The sequence below is a fragment of the Larus michahellis genome, chromosome 1, assembly GCF_964199755.1.
Source record: "Larus michahellis chromosome 1, bLarMic1.1, whole genome shotgun sequence".
NCBI lineage: Eukaryota > Metazoa > Chordata > Aves > Charadriiformes > Laridae > Larus > Larus michahellis.
In genome coordinates this window covers 56,400,211-56,418,789 of record NC_133896.1, presented here as the reverse complement: position 1 = coordinate 56,418,789, position 18,579 = coordinate 56,400,211, and the positions used below count along the sequence as shown (strand labels likewise).

The following is an 18,579-nucleotide window of genomic DNA, read 5'->3' as shown; positions in this document are numbered from 1 at the left end:
TCTCCAGGCTGAACAACTCCAACTCTCTCAGCCTGTCCTCATAGGAGAGGTGCTCCAGCCCTCTGATCATCTTCATGGCCCTCCTCTGGAGCCGTTCCAGCAGACACCCTCCTGCTTTGCACAGGGTTTATGTGCATGGTCTGGCACATGTCTGCCATGTGCTCTTCACCATGGGTCCTCAGCTCCGAGGGTAATCTTGGTGGCCCATTTTGGTGCTCTTCTCAGGATTTGTGACTCCTATTCCCCTTGCTTGGCATATGGCCTGCCAGGTTCTGCTTTGAAAGCAGTTACCTTCTGCTGCTTCTTCCAGATCCCTCCTTGTGATGTGCTCCTTCCCTGATGCTGCTGAGAGGATTTCGCAAGCTCATGGTAGTTGAACAGTGCTTAAAGTTCTGTGATTGTGAGTCTCTGAGGATGTATCTACATGATCCACAGTTTTGGTGAGAAGTGAACTGGTGAAATGATTTTGAAAGCTTCTGCTGGTCAGCTGCTTGTTCCCATGCCTAGGCACTTTTCTTGAAGCTTATTTTTAACCCAGTTAGATCTGCTGCTGCTTTGGCTTTACAAAGCAGACTTTCATACGATTGACAACTTGAATTTGTACAACTGAGGGGTGGTGAGCTGTGAAGGTGGTGAGTGAGGGGAGAGAACCTAGGAAACAACAGCCTGTGTTACCACACGCCTCACTTGAGGTCTCTGAAAGCATCCTTTTCTTTTATCCTCAAACAAAATGGTTTTGTCCTGTCCCTCTCTGCAAGACACCGAGACTAGCTGGGAGTTCTCGCATACCTCTCTGATTACCCCATGGCCCGTCTGAGGACATAAGTTGCTTTTTTGTGCAGTTTTGTCCCTTTTTCATTTCCTAGGCCTTGTCTCATGATGGAGCATTCCTTCCCTGTAAGACGCCAAAGTCAAGAAGCGGAAGAACCAGCCAGCTCCCCTTTGCAGTGCTGTATTTAGCTGGGAGAAGGGTCTTGCATCCTTGGGGGGTTTGTGTGTGTGTGTGTGTGTGTGTGTGTGTACTGTGGAGTGTGTGTGTGTACTGTGGAGTGTGTGTGTGTACTGTGGAGTGCAGTGAGCAGTGCCTCAGCTCACCCTCTGATGTCTTGAGAGACCCGATCTTGGAGCCAAGTGGTGATGCAATTGCCAGGGCCATCACAGCAGTTTTCGTGGAAACAGATGTTTTGAGGAGGCAGTAAGCAGGGTTGAGGAAAAGTCCTTCCAGGATATCAGGCATAAGGAGAGAAGAGGATAGGAGAAGTGCTGTCTCTCCTTTAGCAGAAAGAGCGCTTAGACTAGTGTTGCTGAGAAACTAAAACCGTGGCTTCTGAGAGCATCTGAAGGATCAGAGTGTGCTGAGGCATCTCTGGAACCATGGGAATTCCTATGGTGAGACTGGCTTTATCTGGAGAGAGGAGATTAGTTACAAGGGAGCCCAGTACAGCTTAAGGATGCTGAGAAGAATATTTGGTAGATTCCAGTGGAGTTGGAAAATCTAGCTTGAAGTTTTCTTTAGCGTGCAGTACTGTGCTCTTGTGATGTCCAAGTGTTTCCTGGATAAAATTATATTGGTGTCTCATAGGCCATTATTGGATTTCGGTAGACTTTTCTAGTCTTCTCTGAGCAGATCTTCTTTTAAACCGGGGGCTGGAGAATTATATAATTATGCTGCTATTAGTATTATGGTAGTTACAGTAAGAACAGTCTGTTCGAGTGGAGGGTTTTATAATGGACTCTGAAGGTGTGCAGATGCTGGTCTGTTCTGCTGACTTCTGAAAGATCAGTCTTGAGCCAAAATCCTGTCTAGAAAGACCACTTTATCTCCCATGTGCTCTGTAGGGAGGGTTAAGAGCTGCTTTGTGTGAGAGTGTACAGCTACCTCGCTGTGGCTGGAGTTGTGGCATCTAAAATAACCATGGCCTAGTCCACCAAAAGATCAGGACAAGACACTTGAAAAGGCAGTGGAGGCAGTGAAAGCCCATGTGTGTGGAGAAAAGTGTGGAGTCCAAAAGTAATGTGCTTCCAGGTGTTGAGAGGTGAGCAGCCATGGTACTTAAAAAGCTGGAGGCTTTGTATTGTGTCCAGCTTGGTTTCTGTACGCGGCAGATTGTAGCTACTGGCATGGAGCACTTTGGTTTCCTACACGAGCATGTAGGAGAAGACATCTGTTTTCTTTTTGACCGCAGGTGTGTCTGGTCAGTTGAGGCCTAGCAAGGCCTTACACGCAGCCCTGAGGTTTGTGGTTGATATGATGCACATCATGCGTCTGCCTTCAGTGGGAAGGGGAAAGCAATGCCTTGGTTTCTCAGCTGATGCTCTAACCCTTCCCTGGTCAACCTCACCATAGCCTCGTGTAGATTCACCCTTTAGCTGTCGTGTATTTTTTTTTTTCCTCCACCCAGTTTTCTTCCTGGCTTGATGACACCCATTAATGGTGTGTCGATGGCAGCTCTGGAAGTCAAATGGATGCTATGGTGGCACCCTGTTGAGAGCGGTCACCTTCTATCTCAGCTCACCTCCCTGTTGAAAGGGAGGGAAGAGGCTCAGGAGAAAGCCTCTGTCACCCTTTGCCTCACCTTACTTGGAGAGTGGATGGCTTGCTCCAGCTGGTTGTGTTGGCAGCAGTCAGTGGTACCTTGTGGTCAGTTGCCTCGAAGTGGCAAAGGAAACGTGTAGCATGAGGTATTGCTGTTTTGCATTAGCGCTGTGGGCAGCAGCTCTTGATGAAGGTCATGGAAGAATGTTGTCTTCTGTCCTTGAAACTTGAACGGAAGCTGATATGGACCTGCTTGTGTTCAAACCACCTTGTACTGTGAGTCCGCCAGAACTTCCTGCTGACATCCTCCGAGCTTGCAGTCCCTGAGAACACCACAGCATCCTTCACGTGAGAGAAGTGCTAAGCCCTAGCTACCTTCTGGTAGATCCCGCTTCTCTCCACTTTCCCTGCTCTCCAGCTTTGTAGGATAATCTTCTCTTCCTATCCTTAAGCACAGTCCTGCTGTCCCTGAGCTAGTCACACTTCAGTTGTAGACAAGCAGCAGGTTTTATGGTTTCTCCTTACTTTCATGGATGTTTGTAGGGCAAAAGTAAGTTGAGAATTTGGTGTGTTTTGAGGTACTGGGACCCTGGCGTGTGTTGTGATGCCTGTGCCCTGTGGATGGCAGGTAGACTCGTACTTTCAGAAGTGTGGAGCCTGTTCATCTGTCTCTAGCTGGAGCAGAGAGAGAGAGTTTGGCCCTCGGTGTGGAGTGGGGGATGGAAGTCCTGCTGGATTTTAGTCTGCTGTGTGAAAGCGATTCTAATTTGAATTGTTGCCTTGTGGTGAAGTCTCTGAGTGATGGGCAAATATGTTACTGCATGGGTGTTATGGGATAACTTTAGGCAGAGGAGACGAGCATCTCTGTATCAGGGGAAAAACAGAAGCTTCTGACTTGTCCTCCACAGCAGCTTTTCTCCTGTAACCATGGGAGAGGTCTACAGAGTCTTGAGTCCCATGCCCTAACAGGACGGAGTGTGGGATATCATGCATCCAGCAGCCTGTTGCATGGCCTCTTGCCAGTGTCCTCCAGAAGAGAACATTAAGACTGGTGAATTGCCAGCTCTTAGCGGTGCATATCTTTCTTTCTGGCTCCTTGAAAACCAGGATATGATTTCAGGATGGTATAAATCAACTGGTCACTTGATATAATGGCAAAGTAAAACGGTAACAGGTGCCTGGGGATAACTCAAATGCATACCACTTCTAGCGTTCCTCCTCTGAAAGCCCTTCCCCTGCATGGCAGAGACGTAAGTTCTTCAAGCAAGGAAGTATCAAAGGGATTCCTTACAAAAAGAAGCTTTCAGCTTCTCTTGCTGAGTCTGAATGTCGCAGAAGTGGTTTATAACTGCATGTTCCCTAAAGAGCTTTGTCTTAATGGAGCTGACTGTCCATTCTCCTTCTGGCTTTTTCTTCTACTTGAACATTAAAGCTTTTCTTGCTGTTGTTTTTAACCTGACAGCAACTTGATCACTCTCCCTGAGATCAAGTTGACTTCCTCCCCCCCACCCCAACTCAAAATTGTCAAAAGGGAAATACCTCTTCTTGCTGTTTTCTGTGTTCCTGGTAACTGATGGCTGCTTTGTGACAGAGCAGCTGCGCTCTTTTATGACAAGCTGAGATGTGTCCCTGACTGGTACCTCCTTTCTCATTTCCACCATGCGTAAACGTTCTGGATGGGGAAGGTGGGTAATAACACCTCCCTCCCCTGCTGGCCTTTGTCTCCAATTAGCTGCCACTCGAAAGACATATCTTTCACTACAGCACTGATCAGAGAATATGGGAAGGGATATATGATGGTTTTTAGCATCTCAGCCCACCCAAGGGTGTGTGAGCGCTCTCCACTCCCCAGCAGAGGAATCCCTGGCATGTGAGAATGGAGGTGGTTCCCAGGGAAGAGGTTTTTGAAGAGGACACGGCTTGCTGCTTTGCTTTCCTCCTTTTAGGAGGGGATAGGAAGTGGGTTCACGTTCCCACTCCCTAACAAAGACAACGGAGCGGTGAAACTTGCCTCCCGGGACATGTCGGCAGCAAATCAGCAGAGGGTACTGCAGGGCCAGCTTGCATTGGCAGAGCCGCAGGGAGGGATGCGTGCACCAGCCCGGCACTCCCAGGCGCAGGCTGCAATAACAGGGGGGACACGCAGCCGCCCAGGGGCCGGGTTCTGCCAGCAGGTGAAGAGCTGCGGGGCCGTCTGCCCAACCTGACGCATACATGCAAATGTCAGGCGAGGAAAATATGCTTTACTCCTTAGAACCGCGTGTCCCGCTCTGTTGACACGGCGTCCCAGAAAGTGAAGCAGTTTGAATGTCAAGAGTTGCGACCTTTTGTCTGGGAATCTACCATGGCACGCGGAGCATGGCAGCCATCTGGGAAGAAGATGGAGATGTGCCTTGTGTGACTCCTCCAGCACTTATCCTTTGTCCTGGGCTGGCCCAGAGGAAGCTGGCTGCCCTGCATTTGTGTGTCCTGCAGGAACTGGAGTGAAACCAACATTACCTGGCAGCCATTGGGATTGCCTTATTGGAGCAGGTCAGCCGTTCATCTCGCCTGGGGTTCAGCATCTGAAAGAGCAACCTGATGTCTGGAGGTAACGCCTTGGAGAAGGCACAGGACACCCGACTGGAGGAAGCTGTACTAATTTACCGGTAAGGGACACTTTATTCTGACAGACAGTTGCTGCTAATTTAGTGTTTTCAGCTTCCTTGTGCCTTCTTTTACCCATGCTTCAAGACGGAGTGAAAACTGATGACATGTAAGGAAAAGGCACTGGATACTCCTCTACCTTGCAAGTGATCTCACTGCTGCAGCAAGATATTAACAGAGCCTTAAATGAACAAAAATAAACCAAACCTGGACAGGATGAAATGCTTCTCAGGGGCCTCTTGTTTTGCCCCTATAAAGAAAGCTTGACAGCGAGCCCCAGGATGGTCCTCTATGGCTTTGAACAGGAGAGCATCCAGCCCCTTCATGGCTGGGCAACCACCAGCCAGGCCATGACCAGCCACATGAGACCAGGCTGTGAGGGAGGCCAGGCTGTGAGGCTGTGGCAAGTGGGTGCAGGAGACAAGGGACAGCCCCAGTGTGGTCTCATGAGGAGAGCTGCCATTTCCTTCTTTATTTTTTTTCTCCCTCTCATGGCAATGCTGTAAGTTTTCCACCAGCTTCACGCTTGCAGTGCCCCTCTTCAGAGCTTGGCGCGGGACTCTTCACCCTGCCACACGAGCGTGAGGGATGGTGTTGGTGGTTCTCACTGAAAAGGTGACCGCTAAGCGTCCAGAAACGCTTGTTGCTGAGCTATAAGGCGTAATCACAGACAACCACCCGCTCTACCAAAGTCCATATCGGAGCCATCTGTAGAGTGCCAGATATGTTTTCCTTTGGGCAGTTGCCATCTGTCTAAATGCTTTATGGCTTTTCACTTTAGTATTAAATTCTCTCCAGGTTAATCAGTAGGTGCGCTTTGCTGTATTTTACTTAATACCCTCTGAAGCGGTGGGGACCAGCTGGGTGCTTCTTCCCCTTGCTCCCACATGGGGACGCGTGTTGGCCGTGAGGGGCCGTGGGACAGCCCTGTGCAGGGGCTGGTGGCATGGGGTGGCTCCCTTGTGCTCCCTGCCAAGGATAGGGGACTGCCTCCTGCGGAGGCGTCTCCAGCACCATTGCGCGCTGGGTGGAGGGTTTATAAGTGACGGCATGGGGTGTGCGGTGCCTCTCGGAAACTTTGGCCCTGGGAGGAGTAAGGTGCCGGGGTGGAGATCTGCCATGTGGGAGCATGTTGTGGAGGAGGCACAGCGGTGCATGTGTGGGGACTGAGGGGGGGTCTCTACCTCTTCGCTTGCCGCTGCATGGAAGGTTTCATGCTCCAGGGAGGAGAGGACAGCTAGCGTTGCAAAGGGCTTTTGGGTGACCTTGTTCTCCCGCCCACCTTCGCCCCAACGTTCCCTTCCCTGAACAGCAGAATTTGAGCACCTCTTCTCCTTTTCCTTGGCAAAGCATTGGGTGAGCTTGTTTTTTTTCTTTCTCTACCTTTTTTTTTTTTTTTTGGGCCCTTTTTCTGGGTTGTAGTCTTCAATCACGTCTCTGCCTGACAGCAGCTCTGCGCTCCCTGCCTGGGCTGGAGGAGGGGAGATGGCGTAGGGAGAGGATGAAGGCAATATTTCGTGTTGTTTGGAGGGAAGGGCTCTGCACCGCTGACTTCTTGCTGGCCTGACACAGATCCATCATGATGGCACAGTATTACCACTGGAGACAGCTAGACATTTATTTTAGCCACCTTGATTCGGGTGCAAAAAAACCTTCAGCATCTGATCCACAGAAAATGAAAAGCAAAGGGCAATATTTGGAGGCATAGTGGACTTGAAAAGCACGGGAGAAGAGTAAAAGTGACAGCGTCTTAATTGTTTTATTTTTTCCTTTCCCCCATGTGAACTTGAGTAGCATTTCCTGGGATTGAGGGTGGTTTTTAGGGCGTGTGTTGAGCAAATACTGAAAAAATCTGGGGAGTGTAGGTGTTTTCCTGGTTCTGGCAGCCTGGCTAATGATCTCCGTCCTTTAAAACCACCTCATACACCGGTCATGTTTCAGCCACGTACCCCCTACTCTGTCTCGTTCCTCCTGCTCTCTGCACTCTCTTCATCTTCTCCTAATCCTCTGGTGATGCAGGACCCGAGGAGGCCTGTGTTCATTTTGTTTCCATCAATGAATAGGGACGAATGTGCCAAGTGCGGTGAGTTCACTAGATCATGAATTCCTGTTATTCTGGATTTCCCGTCTTTTTGCCCTGTCACCAGTGCCTTTCTTATCTTTGAGTTTATAAGACTGTGACTGATCTAGAAGAGGTTCAGCTTGGTGTAACCCAGCTGAGGCAAAAAGCCCACTGAAGACGGCAGAGGGTGGAGGGAGTAGTTCCTGGATTCAAGCCTCAAAAGATGCATGCTGAATTTGGACGAGCTTTCTGCCATTCCCAACCTGTCTTTCTACCAGTGGTAAACTTTTTGCACCTCAGTAACTATTGAATGTGACTTTCCTTTTCATGGCTTTTCCACAGGATGAAGATGAGACGCCATAAGCTCTTTCTGACTCTCTGCATGGCTGGTCTCTGCCTCATCTCCTTCTTGCACTTCCTCAAGGCCCTTTCCTATGTCACCTTCCCCCGGGAGCTGGCTTCGCTTAGTCCCAACCTCGTCTCCAGCTTCTTCTGGAACAATGCCCCCGTCACACCTCAGGTCAGCCCTGAGCCAGGGGGTGCAGAGTTCCTCCGCACACCCCTGTACTCCCACTCCCCCTTGCTCCAGCCCCTGCCTCCCAGCAGAGCCAGCGAAGAGCTGCACAAAGTTGAGTTTGTGCTGCCGGAAGACACAACAGAATATTTTGTCCGTACCAAAGCTGGTGGCGTTTGCTTTAAGCCAGGCACCAAGGTGTTGGAGAAGCCACCCGTGGGAGGGCGGCCGGAGGAGCGAGCGGATGGCGCAGCATCGGGACGGCCGGCTCGCAAGCCGCTGAGCGCCAGCGGGACCAAACGGCGCAAGTGGGTGGAGTGTGTGTGCTTGCCGGGCTGGCATGGTCCCAGCTGTGGGGTCCCCACCGTGGTCCAGTATTCCAATCTGCCCACCAAGGACCGCCTCGTGCCGCGGGAGATCCCCCGGCGGGTCATCAATGCTATCAACGTCAACCATGAGTTTGACCTGCTGGATGTCCGCTTCCATGAGCTGGGAGATGTGGTGGACGCCTTCGTGGTGTGCGAGTCGAACTTCACGGCCTATGGAGAGCCGCGGCCCCTCAAGTTCCGCGAGATGCTCCTCAACGGCTCCTTTGACTACATCCGCCACAAGTTACTCTATGTCTTCCTGGACCACTTCCCCCCTGGCGGCCGCCAGGACGGCTGGATCGCTGACGACTACCTGCGCACCTTTCTCACCCGGGATGGCATCTCTCGCCTCCGCAACCTGCGGCCGGATGATGTCTTCATCATCGATGATGCTGATGAGATTCCAGCCCGCGACGGTGTGCTCTTCCTCAAGCTCTACGACGGCTGGACAGAGCCCTTCGCCTTTCACATGCGCAAGTCGCTCTACGGCTTCTTCTGGAAGCAACCAGGCACCTTGGAGGTAGTCTCGGGCTGCACCATGGGGATGCTCCAGGCTGTCTATGCTACCGACGGGATCCGTCTGCGGCGCCGTGAGTACTACACCATGCCTGGCTTTCGGCAGTACGAGAACAGCACAGGACACATCCTGGTGCAGTGGTCGCTGGGCAGCCCCCTCCACTTCGCTGGCTGGCACTGCTCCTGGTGTTTCACCCCGGAGGGGATCTACTTCAAACTGGTGTCAGCCCAGAATGGGGACTTCCCCCGCTGGGGTGACTACGAGGATAAACGAGACCTCAATTATATCCGGGAGCTGATCCGGACTGGTGGCTGGTTTGATGGTACAACGCAGGAGTATCCCCCCGCCGACCCCAAGGAGCAGATGTACGCTCCCAAGTACCTGCTGAAGAACTACCAGCGGTTCCGCTACTTGTTGGAGAACCCCTACCGAAAAGCAGAGGGCACTGGGTGAGGCTACCGGGGCTCGTGTGGAAAATCAGGACTTCACAACAAAGGGAAAGAGTCGGATGTTTTCATCTGTTCCTTTCTTTGTTTGTTTTGTTTGGTTCTGGGTGGGGTGTGCCATTTCTCTGGGGTCTCTGCCCTCCCTCCCTTCCTTCTCTTCTTCCCTTCATCCCAGGGTGACCCTGGGGATACGAATTCCTCAGTGGTGTGAAGGGCAGGAGGAGGAGAGATGTTGGGGACCTACTCTGGCAGTAGCATAAAGACTTTGCTGCGTCTCCCGGACCTCTCCTGCTGGCTGGAGAGGATCTCTGCGGCCAGCTGGCAGATTTTCCTCTGGGGGAGGTTGGGAGGGTCCCATGGGGAGAGAGGGCAGCTGTTCCCATCCACCCTCGTCCTTTGTGGATCGGAGCAAGCACAGATGCGAGCCTGGGCTATTCAGTGAGCGTGTGAGTCAGCAGGCACAAACCGATGCGAGTGGTCACGTGTGCAGATGTGTGTCACAGGCATTTTTTGGATGAGTGAATGTGCAAAAGCATCTCAGTGTGCATTTATTTTTTTGTATACCTCTATATTCAAAGAATATTTTGGGGAGGGGAAATCCTTTGCTTCCAAGGTTTTCTCCCCAAGATGCATCCTCCTCCCGCAGGCTTAATGCATCTGTCCTGGGCTGTGTCTTGGCCTGATGCTCTACCAGTCCTGGAGCAGGCAGATGGGAAGCGGAGGAGAAAGCTGATATTTTTTTTTAATTTTTTTTTTTTAACTCCTTTGTTACCCCTGCCCCCACAACACTGCACTGGCTTGGCCCACAGAAGCTGAAGCATCTTCCCTGCAGTACGTGCTTCTGTTGGGGCTGGGATAAGCTGCAGGGGACTTAATCAGATGATGGGAGTGTATGTTTACAAGTGCATGGTTTCCTATGTGCATGAGTGCTAACATGCATGGTTTTGGTATGCACGTGGGCATTCGTAAGCAGTATTGGGGGGGAAGGGGACACAGGTGGGTTTGGGTGTGTGTGGAAATGCTGGGATCTGGAAGCTGCGATCTTTGTCTTTGGCACAGATGACTTTTTGGGGAATTCAGAGGGCCATGGAGAGCATTGGCTCTGCATAGCAGTGCTACACGTGTGGGACTGTTGTGTGCCTCCCTGGCTGCCTCTGCAACGCTGCAGGCCGTGCCTGTTGCAGGGCTGCTGCTTACACATGTTGGCTATTCTTTCTTACTGTAGGGTAAAAGGGAGAGGAGAAGGGCAGAGCTCTGCGTCAGCAGTGGGTGTTGTGGAGAAACACAAAGCCTGTGAAGGCACAGGATCCATCTGTCTGCTCTTAGGGTGTGAGGGAGCTCATGGAGAAATGGGCCATGGGCAGAGTCCCCCTGGGGCCAAGAGACTGTTTTGGGACCATCATGCAATCCAGAGAGCATGTGCAGCCTAGGCCATGAAGGCAAGACAGTGCAGAGGAGAGGGGATCTAGGAGGACACTAGTTGCAGCTGGTTGAGCCGGTGTCTGCTCAGAGTTTGCCAGTGATGGGTAGTCAGGATCTGGCCTGTCACTGTGTTGGATTGATTCAGCTCCTTGAGGAAGCAGATCCACGTCCCACCCTTACCCACCCTTCCTTGGCAGATGGCTTGATGGGGTGCCCAGAGCCTGGGCTGTAGCGGGCAGAGGGTGAAAAACATGGTGAATGTAGTCTATTGGCCTTGCAGTGGAAAGACTGGCTCATGTTCTAAGCAGAGAAGTGAGGGTCATATGGAGGAGGAGGAAAATGTTGGCATAAGGAAGAGTGACCCTGACATTAGGCCAGCTGTGCTGAAGCTGGGGGGTTTCCATTGCTGTTAATTCACTCCATCAGGGCTCCATATTCCTGTGTTGTCCAGCCCATCCTTGTGCCTCATTCCTATCTCTGTCTCTTTTGCTTTTTCTTTCCTATTCCCCTCTCTAGAGAAGTGAAAAACATCAACAAAAATAACTTGATTGCCTAATAAGACTGAGACTGGAACAGAATGAAGATGAGCACCTTTTTCTCATCAAACTGAGATGAAGTTCATCTTAGCTCCTTCCACATCTCATGTGCCATAATGCCTGCTTAGAAGAATTGAAGGACCCTCTTTTTTGTTGTTTGTGTTTGTTTTTAAATCATTGTTCTCACTTCTGCTGTGTCTTCCCCACAGGTAGAAAAGCCCCTTTGAGAACTGAGTGGAGGGAGAAGCTTTGGTAGGCAAAATGTTCTTCCCCCTGAAGGGAAGCTGTGGCTTTTCTAAGTTCAGACTTGTTGATGCAGTAGGAGGGGATCTTCTCACAGTCACGGCATCCTCGTGCCAAGCGGCTACATGAAGGTCTTGGGCATAGAGAGATTATAGAGAGATGGGGACCCAGCTGAGAGGGAGGAGCTTGCATTGAGCAAGATGAGAGCAGTAGCACTGAGGCTGCAGCACAAGGGGACATGATTTCCCCAGGGGCAGCTGGAGGAGAGCAGGTGTGTTAGCCTGTGGGATTCAGCAGCAGCAAAGTATGGAAGGAAGAAGCTACTTCTCATTTTTACCTTTGGAAGGGAACCCGAGATCTGATCTACTCGCAGACCTTTGGCTTTGCCTTATCTCAGTGGCAACACCACAAGGCCAGTGCCAGGCCGTGCTGAAGATAGGAGAGAAAGAGAAGTCAGTCTTTGCGTGGGTGCTTTGGTAACACCAGAGCCCCGTGAAGCAGGGGCTAAAGTGCATGCTGGGGCTGCACCTTGTTTATCCTCTACAGTGGGAGCAGCCTCTCCTCTCATACCAGCCCTTCCAGTGCATGGGCGTCCTTGGGGATTTTTAGTGCACTGCAAGTCACGTTTTCATCACTGAGGTGTGGCCCTTGTCTCTTGGGAGTTTCAGATAAGCCCACAGCTGCAATATCTGGATCTCCTGTTCCTGAAGTATAGCCTGTTGCCTTCTCTCCCCTCTCCTCCGTTATTTACTCCATCCTTTTCCACCTCTCCCTCTCAGTTGCCTCTCACTTCTGCTCCCTTGGGCAGGAGGAGAAGGTCCTGCTGTAATAGTGGTGCTGGGGCTCTTCTGCAGGACTCTGGCCCTGTCCTCCTCCTGGACTTAATCACTTCCGTATTCTTAGGAAATTAAATTTAAAACAGACTTCTGTTGTGGTGGGAGGAAGGGGCTTTACAGATAAAATGCATTCTTTTTCATTTCTCAAGAATCACTTGAACGTTTTTTTGATTTAAGGCCAAACCAGTCAATGTTTCTGTCTAATTTGTCTGGCTAACCCTGTGTTTGTTATCCTTAGGGAGCTAGAGTGCTTGTCATTAAAAATCTCCCTTCTCCCTGGCGGGGGTGGGGACTAGCAAGCCGATTTTTACACCGTCATTTCCCAAGGTGGTGGCTTGCCCTCTGCCTAGCCTTGCCTGTACAGCTGGGCTGGGACCTCTGCGGCCAGCGCGCAGAGGGGACAGCCACCATCCCAGACAACCCCCACAAGAGGAAACCCAAAAGCATGTGGGGGTGTAAGGTGGTGAGAGAGGCAAAGGAGGAGGCAGGTTTGTGTCAGATCCTCATTTCCCAGTGCTGAACTCTTTGAGGTGAGCATCGAGGCACCCTGATCTTGGCAGAACCAGGTCCTGAGGTCTGAGAAGGGAAGGACTGAAAAAAATCCCATCCTGCCCTGGGGCTGGAACTGGGATCAGGCCACCAGAGCCCCATGTCTGTTGATTGTTGCAGCCATGAGCAGCGAAACCACATGCCCAATGCCTCTCTGGGAGCAAAGCTTGTCTGGTGGAGGGAGGGGAAAGCATGGACAGCCTTTCCCTGCAGTCATCTTCAGCTCTGTGCTTTTTCTTGCCCAAAACTTTTCCACCTTCAAATTAAGTGGTGCAAAGGAGGGCCGGGCAGTAGGTGAGGTGGTGTGTGGCATCCCCAAGCTCTGCACTTCTTTCTCTTTACCCATCTCTGTTCTTGTCATTCTCTGTGCTTTCCACATAAAAAAGGGATTGTGTGCCCATGCATGGCTTTGGAGTGGGGAACTCGTCTTTGTACTTTGCCCCAGGTGAAGGGAAGGATGTGGGCTTTGGTGGACCTGCAGCAGGAGAGCTTGCTAAAGCAGAGGGAAGAGGGCAGGTCGGATGTCTTTGCGCCTTTGGAGGACTGGGGGTAGTGCTGTACCCGAGTGATGGACAGAAAAGGTGGGGTGGTTTTGTGCCTGTGTGGTTGGTATGAAGGATGATACGCTCAAGTCCACTCTCGCTGTTGCGTTCTCTGATCCTTGTGTCCTGCTGAGGTGTCTGCTCTCGTGCAGCTCAGGCCAACCTGTTCCTCATGTCTCTGTGGCAGGTAAACGAGGGGACCTTTTGGTCTCCAGGTAATGTACGAGTCGGGATGGAGGGAGAGTGGCAGAGCAGAATGGCCATTTGTTCCCCTCTGCCCTCCTTGGTGTATCCTTGTGGGACCGTAGTGTCTTTTCCCTTCCCAAACATCCCCTGGGCTCTGTCTCTGTCTCCCAGCTCCTGCCAGCGATCTCTGTGGCTGCTATGCCTCTGCACTGTGAAGACACGTGTCCGGGGTCAGTCCTGGTCCGACTAGCAAACACTGGTGGTGAAGAGGGAAGGGATGGCTTGTCCTGGCTTCACTGACCACAAACCTTGGTGAGAAGGGAGGGAATTGAGTGGGAGAATAGATCCTGAATCCTTCCATCGTTGTATTCTCCCCATCCCCCAAAAAATCCCTTCCTCCTGATTTCTGAGACGTTGGACAAACTCATTTATTCTGGAAAGAGATGGGGGGAGCTGGAGGTAAGGGGGGGCAGGGGGTGCTCGGATCCAGCACTAAGAAAGAAGAGCCGTTTCTAACGTGATACACTGACATTTAAAGCTTTGGGGACTACAGATATTGGATTAAGAAGGGATCTGAAATACTCTGAGACTAAGAATTCAAACCACTGTTTTTTTCCTTCCTGTGCGGATGATGATGCAGTGTCATCCTGGAGGTGGTCCAGCAGCACTTCTGAGCCTGGGGTCCACCTGGGACCTAGTGGTGGTGTTGCCTCTGGGGTGGCCCTTGAAGGGCCCTTGAAATGGCCCTCTGCTTTGGCAAAAGAATGCGTGGACTTGCCAAAAAATAAAATAAAAGAAGGAAAAAAAAAAAAAGAAAAAAAAAAGAAAAATAAGAGCATCTGCAAAGCTCCTTTCCACTCTGTAATTTATAAACAGCAAGTAATAATGAACTTTTTGTAAGGATAAATCAAATGTACATTCTGAAATCATTTTCTCTGTAAATGGTTGGATTTCATTTCACCCTTAAAGGGATGCTTAAAAGGAGGAGATAATAAAAATAAAAAACTTTACAAAGTATGAAAGGAAACCAATGTGTGTGTGTCTGGCAGCTTTTCTTTCTGATCGTCTGGCAGAGAGGCCACTGGAAAATAGACTGAGGGAAGTTGCTTCCCACCTTAGCAGGACCCTGGTCCCGAGAAGGGAGTTTTGGCGAGTGATTCCTGATTTTGTGGGCCTGGGTCAGACCTAATCTTCTGCATGTTAGGTGAGTATGAGCGCCTACAGGCACACAGGCAGGTGACAATGGTTGCCAAGCAGTCCTCAGAAGAGGTGGTGGATGTGGGAACCATCACCACTGCTCATTAAATGGTTCCTTGTCATCATCTCCCCTCCCTTAAACGCATCTGTTTTTTCAAGCAAAGCTCTGGAAGCCTTGGAGCCCCAAATGAAACCTTCCCCACTGCAGAAATGTCTCTCTGTCGCTTTCGGCCTGCTGCGTGAGAGAACGTGACCTCCTTGTTTTAGCTTATTTTTAAACCTGTCTCACATAATTTTGGCTGTTCCCATTACTCGGTATCAAAGCCCGGTCCAGCTCTGAATCCTCCTAAGCATCTGGCCTCAGCAGTGCCTTTGGCAAGCTCATGTGCCATCTTACAGCTATATCCCTTTCTACCTTTTAAAGTGTCTTGCACTTCAGGTTCATTCCTGTTCCCATGTAGAGATAGTGACTGGAAACATCACAGCTTAGTTTTCTTATAATCGTTAGATCCGGCATATTCTCTCTTCTATCTCTCTTACACATCAGTCTGATGTTTTCATTTCTGCCCTTGTGGAAGGGTCTCCATCAGACTAGAGACTGGGGTTGTGCATTGCTTAATGCCTTTCTGCTGCTTCTGTCTCGGGAACAAAAGGGCCTGGAAAAAACATGCCACTCAAAATTAACTATTAAAATTTTCTGTTAAGAATTTCTAGCGTTCTTGGTGATCGACATTTTTTTTTTCCCGAATAGGGGATAATCTAAAAATAGGTGATCGCTACAATGCCTGAACTTTCAATTTTTCAAGAGGGGAAGTATATAAGCTTAGGCCAATGGCAATTCAGCGAGACAGTTTAAGAAATGAGAGTTGACTAGGTCAAAGGTTCTCCCATGTTATTTTTCTTGCCTCCAACACGAAATCTTTCACTGACATTTATATTATTTTAAGAAGTGATGTAAATGGCATTTCTTCCGTTTCTTATGAGTTTTTAAAAGAAGGCATTGACAGAACCCAGGACCTTTTTCCCTGGAAAACACAAGCTTCTGCTGCTGGAGCTCGAAATGCCTCCATGAGTGAGGGGTTAACTCTTCTGCAAACTAGTCCATGGTGGAGACCCTCATTTGCAGGAGCAGCACTGACCGTCAGCCGAGTGTGGGGGGCACACAGCTCCACCACAAGCCTTCTACACCCTCTTTGAGTCAACCCCCTGCATCCCTCAAGAAATATGGGAAGGGAATCTTGGTACGTGCAGCGTGCCTCCTGGATACAGAGCCCGAAGCACTGTATTGAACCGGGAGCCTGCAAACCATCCATTGTTGAGTAAATCCCATGTGTTTTTGCAGACTTTCAGTACCCCAAGAGGTGTTACATGGAGAGATGCACCATGGAGAGGCTCTGGCAAGCCCTACCTGGAAATAGGCTGTTTCCCCAAGCTCTCGCTGTGTGTCAGGGATGCCCAGTGCTCATCTTGGTTGCCGCTTGGTGCAACCCCGCTCGGTGGGGACCGAGGCTGCGTCAGACCCTCCATCTCTGGCTCGTGGTGGGGCTGGCTCCAGATGGTTCCTGACTGATGCCTGCAGCACGTTTGCTGATCGGGGGATGGACATGCTGTTTCCAAACACCGGGGTGCTTGGAAACCCAGTGGCTTTGATATGAACTTACCAGCGCATTTAGAAAGCTGGAAGGCGGGTACCAAGAGCCTGGCTTGCTGGCTGTTTGTTTTTGTTGCTCAGATACGTTTGTTCCCTGTGTAAGGGCACAGCTTAATATGCTGTTTAGCTGGGACGCTTAATTTTTAATTACGACTCCAATTTTATGTTATGGTTTTTTTGTTTGGTTTTCTTTTTTAAATCTCACTGCTTTAGCGGCCCAGCTGCGGAAGCAGTGAGGTCCCAGCTGGCCGGCAGGCAGCCCGTGGAGCAGCCAGGGAGATGGTCACCCCCGGCCCTGGAGAGCATCACCAGCAAATGGCTTCATGCTCACGTGCCCCCAGCTGCAGGCGCTGTGCCCTGCTTTCCAGAGCACTGCGGCGGAGAGGATCTGGCCGCAGCCGTGGCAGAAGGGAGGTATATTCTTGCTCCTGGCAGCGGCACGTGTTTCTGTGGCTCACAGGCAACGCTCGTACCCCAGCCGTGTCAAACCTTCACCGGGGCTTTGCTCTGTCGCTGCAAAACGGCCTCAGGAGAGCCACGCGAAGCTGTCCCACCCAGAGAAAGAGCTCCGGGTCACTGAAGTGAGGGGCTGACATAAGGGGGTATAACCCATGGATGCTCGGGAGAGGAGCCTGGCTCGGGGCCAGGATGCCGCAAGCTTTGCCTTCGTAGCTGCGGCGGGGACCGGCAGGTCAGCGAAAGGGTAAAGGATAAGCCCACTTCAGCTGAGGTTTGGGACGTTACTGTAAACATCTCCGAGAATCCCAAACACAAACCATTACTTGGAACGAAGGAAAATTTGGCAATCCCGACATTTCCAGCATCTCTGGGTGTGCCTTTTTTTTTAAGTAAAGTGAGAAGATAAAATAGTCCTTACTGTCTTTTGAAATACATTATAGCTATGTAAGAACACAAATCTTTCAAGGCCATATCTCTCCTCACCCTGCCAAATGAAATACAAAATAAAACTCCATTGTTTTACTCTTATATTTCCTGTGCCTTACAGCTTGAACCGTGGATCCTCTTGGCTGAAGTCCATCCCAGTAACGATTTAATTTGGGAGCCACACTTCACCTTTCTAAAAATAAGGAAAACTGAGAAGAGGAGCGCCTAAGCTGTGCTGAATAAAGATCTAAAATGACTTCTCCAGGATCTCAAATTAAAGAAAAAATGTTACCCAGAGAACACATAAAATCAAATATTATAAGCCTGCCTCTATGCAGCAAACTCCTTCCTGGCATTTTAGCCCTGTTCTACAGTCTGGACCTTTTCCAAAGAGAGAGCAACAAATCATCAGTCATATCTTTTTTTTTTTTTTTTCTTTCCCCTCAGACACTTACTAAGAACCAGGCACACATGCAAAAATAAAAGAATGTAGAAAACATCTACCCACTTCAGTTTGGTTCCCAGTGTTTTTAAAGCATTTGACTCAAACTGTTACCCAGAAGTGAACGTCAAACTACTGCAAAACCAAAAGCAGACAGATTTCCCCGAACAGGACATAAATAAATCTATCTAAGGACCCATGACTTAATGGGACAAGATGTACAATGGGTGCCTTCACCGAGAAAAAAAAAAAAGAGAAGCAGCAGGATATAGCAGCTCTGCCCTCCCCAGGTTGTATATATGTACATGGGACCAAACCCCAAGCAATGCTGGGAGCCCAGGCGCCCCTTACACAACCCAAAATCCCGTGTTCGTGCTGGGAGGACCTCACCGCAACATGCAGCAGGCAGAGAGGTACAAAAAGCCTGGGGTCAGCGTGCACAGCCCTGCCCCAGGGGCCTGGTGCCACCAGCTGCAAGCTCTCAGCTCTCCGCTGGCAGCTCCACCGCAGGAAGCCCAGGAGGCTGTCAGAGCGATGCAAAATTGCAAGGATAACAGCGCTCACCAAAGCAGGGTCTCTGAATGGCTCTGGAAACCTTCTGCAGCACGCAGCTGGGGCAAAGTGAAAAATATGTGTGTGTGTGTGTGTGTGTATTCTTAATAGCCAGGGAATAAAAAAAATCCCCAACCAACCCAGCCACAGGGAAATTTGATTGAAGAAACGTGAGTCGTGCTGAGAATGACGGTGCGCACGTACCAATTGCAAAAATACTAGGGCAGCATTTTCGGTTTGTTAGGTGGTAAAAATGAGCTTCCTCAGTGACTGTCGGTGCAGACCCTCGCGGAGGCGGCAGCTCTGCGTCGCGCAGGAGGCCGCTCGCCACCGCCAGTGCTTGCAGCCCCCTGGGCTGCAGGGCTGGAGGTTGGGGAGCTGAAAAGCCCCACTTCAACAGCAGCTGGGCTGGGAACTTTTTACCCCCCTGGCAAAAACATACCCTGAGC

The 18,579-nt window shown here is 50.5% G+C and overlaps 1 protein-coding gene across 3 annotated transcripts; it reads left to right on the top strand.

The window, feature by feature from the left end:
• Positions 1-4,133: 4,133 nt before the first annotated feature.
• On the top strand, positions 4,134-17,836 carry MGAT3 (beta-1,4-mannosyl-glycoprotein 4-beta-N-acetylglucosaminyltransferase). Of its 3 annotated transcripts, XM_074578551.1 has the most exons (4): positions 4,136-5,184; positions 7,587-9,092; positions 16,465-16,665; positions 17,258-17,836. In XM_074578551.1, the coding sequence occupies exons 1-4, from the start codon at positions 5,117-5,119 to the stop codon at positions 17,304-17,306; spliced, it is 1,824 nt and encodes a 607-aa protein (XP_074434652.1). In that variant the 5' UTR covers positions 4,136-5,116; the 3' UTR covers positions 17,307-17,836. The 3 variants fall into 3 exon arrangements, with proteins under 3 accessions (XP_074434645.1, XP_074434652.1, XP_074434646.1); XM_074578544.1 differs by lacking the exon at positions 17,258-17,836 and having other exon boundaries at positions 4,134-5,184; positions 16,465-17,226; XM_074578545.1 differs by lacking the exons at positions 4,136-5,184; positions 17,258-17,836 and adding an exon at positions 6,274-6,538 and having other exon boundaries at positions 16,465-17,225.
• Positions 17,837-18,579: the final 743 nt, after the last annotated feature.

What these genes read in the sequence shown, in the direction of transcription:
- MGAT3 (XM_074578544.1), top strand. Translation starts at nt 5,117, where the DNA reads ATGTCTGGAGGTAACGCCTTGGAGAAGGCACAGGACACCCGACTGGAG. An exon ending in GAAGCTGTACTAATTTACCG is followed by an intron (nt 5,185 to 7,586) that starts GTAAGGGACACT and finishes GCTTTTCCACAG; the next exon opens with GATGAAGATGAGACGCCATA. An exon ending in CGAAAAGCAGAGGGCACTGG is followed by an intron (nt 9,093 to 16,464) that starts GTGAGGCTACCG and finishes TCACTGCTTTAG; the next exon opens with CGGCCCAGCTGCGGAAGCAG.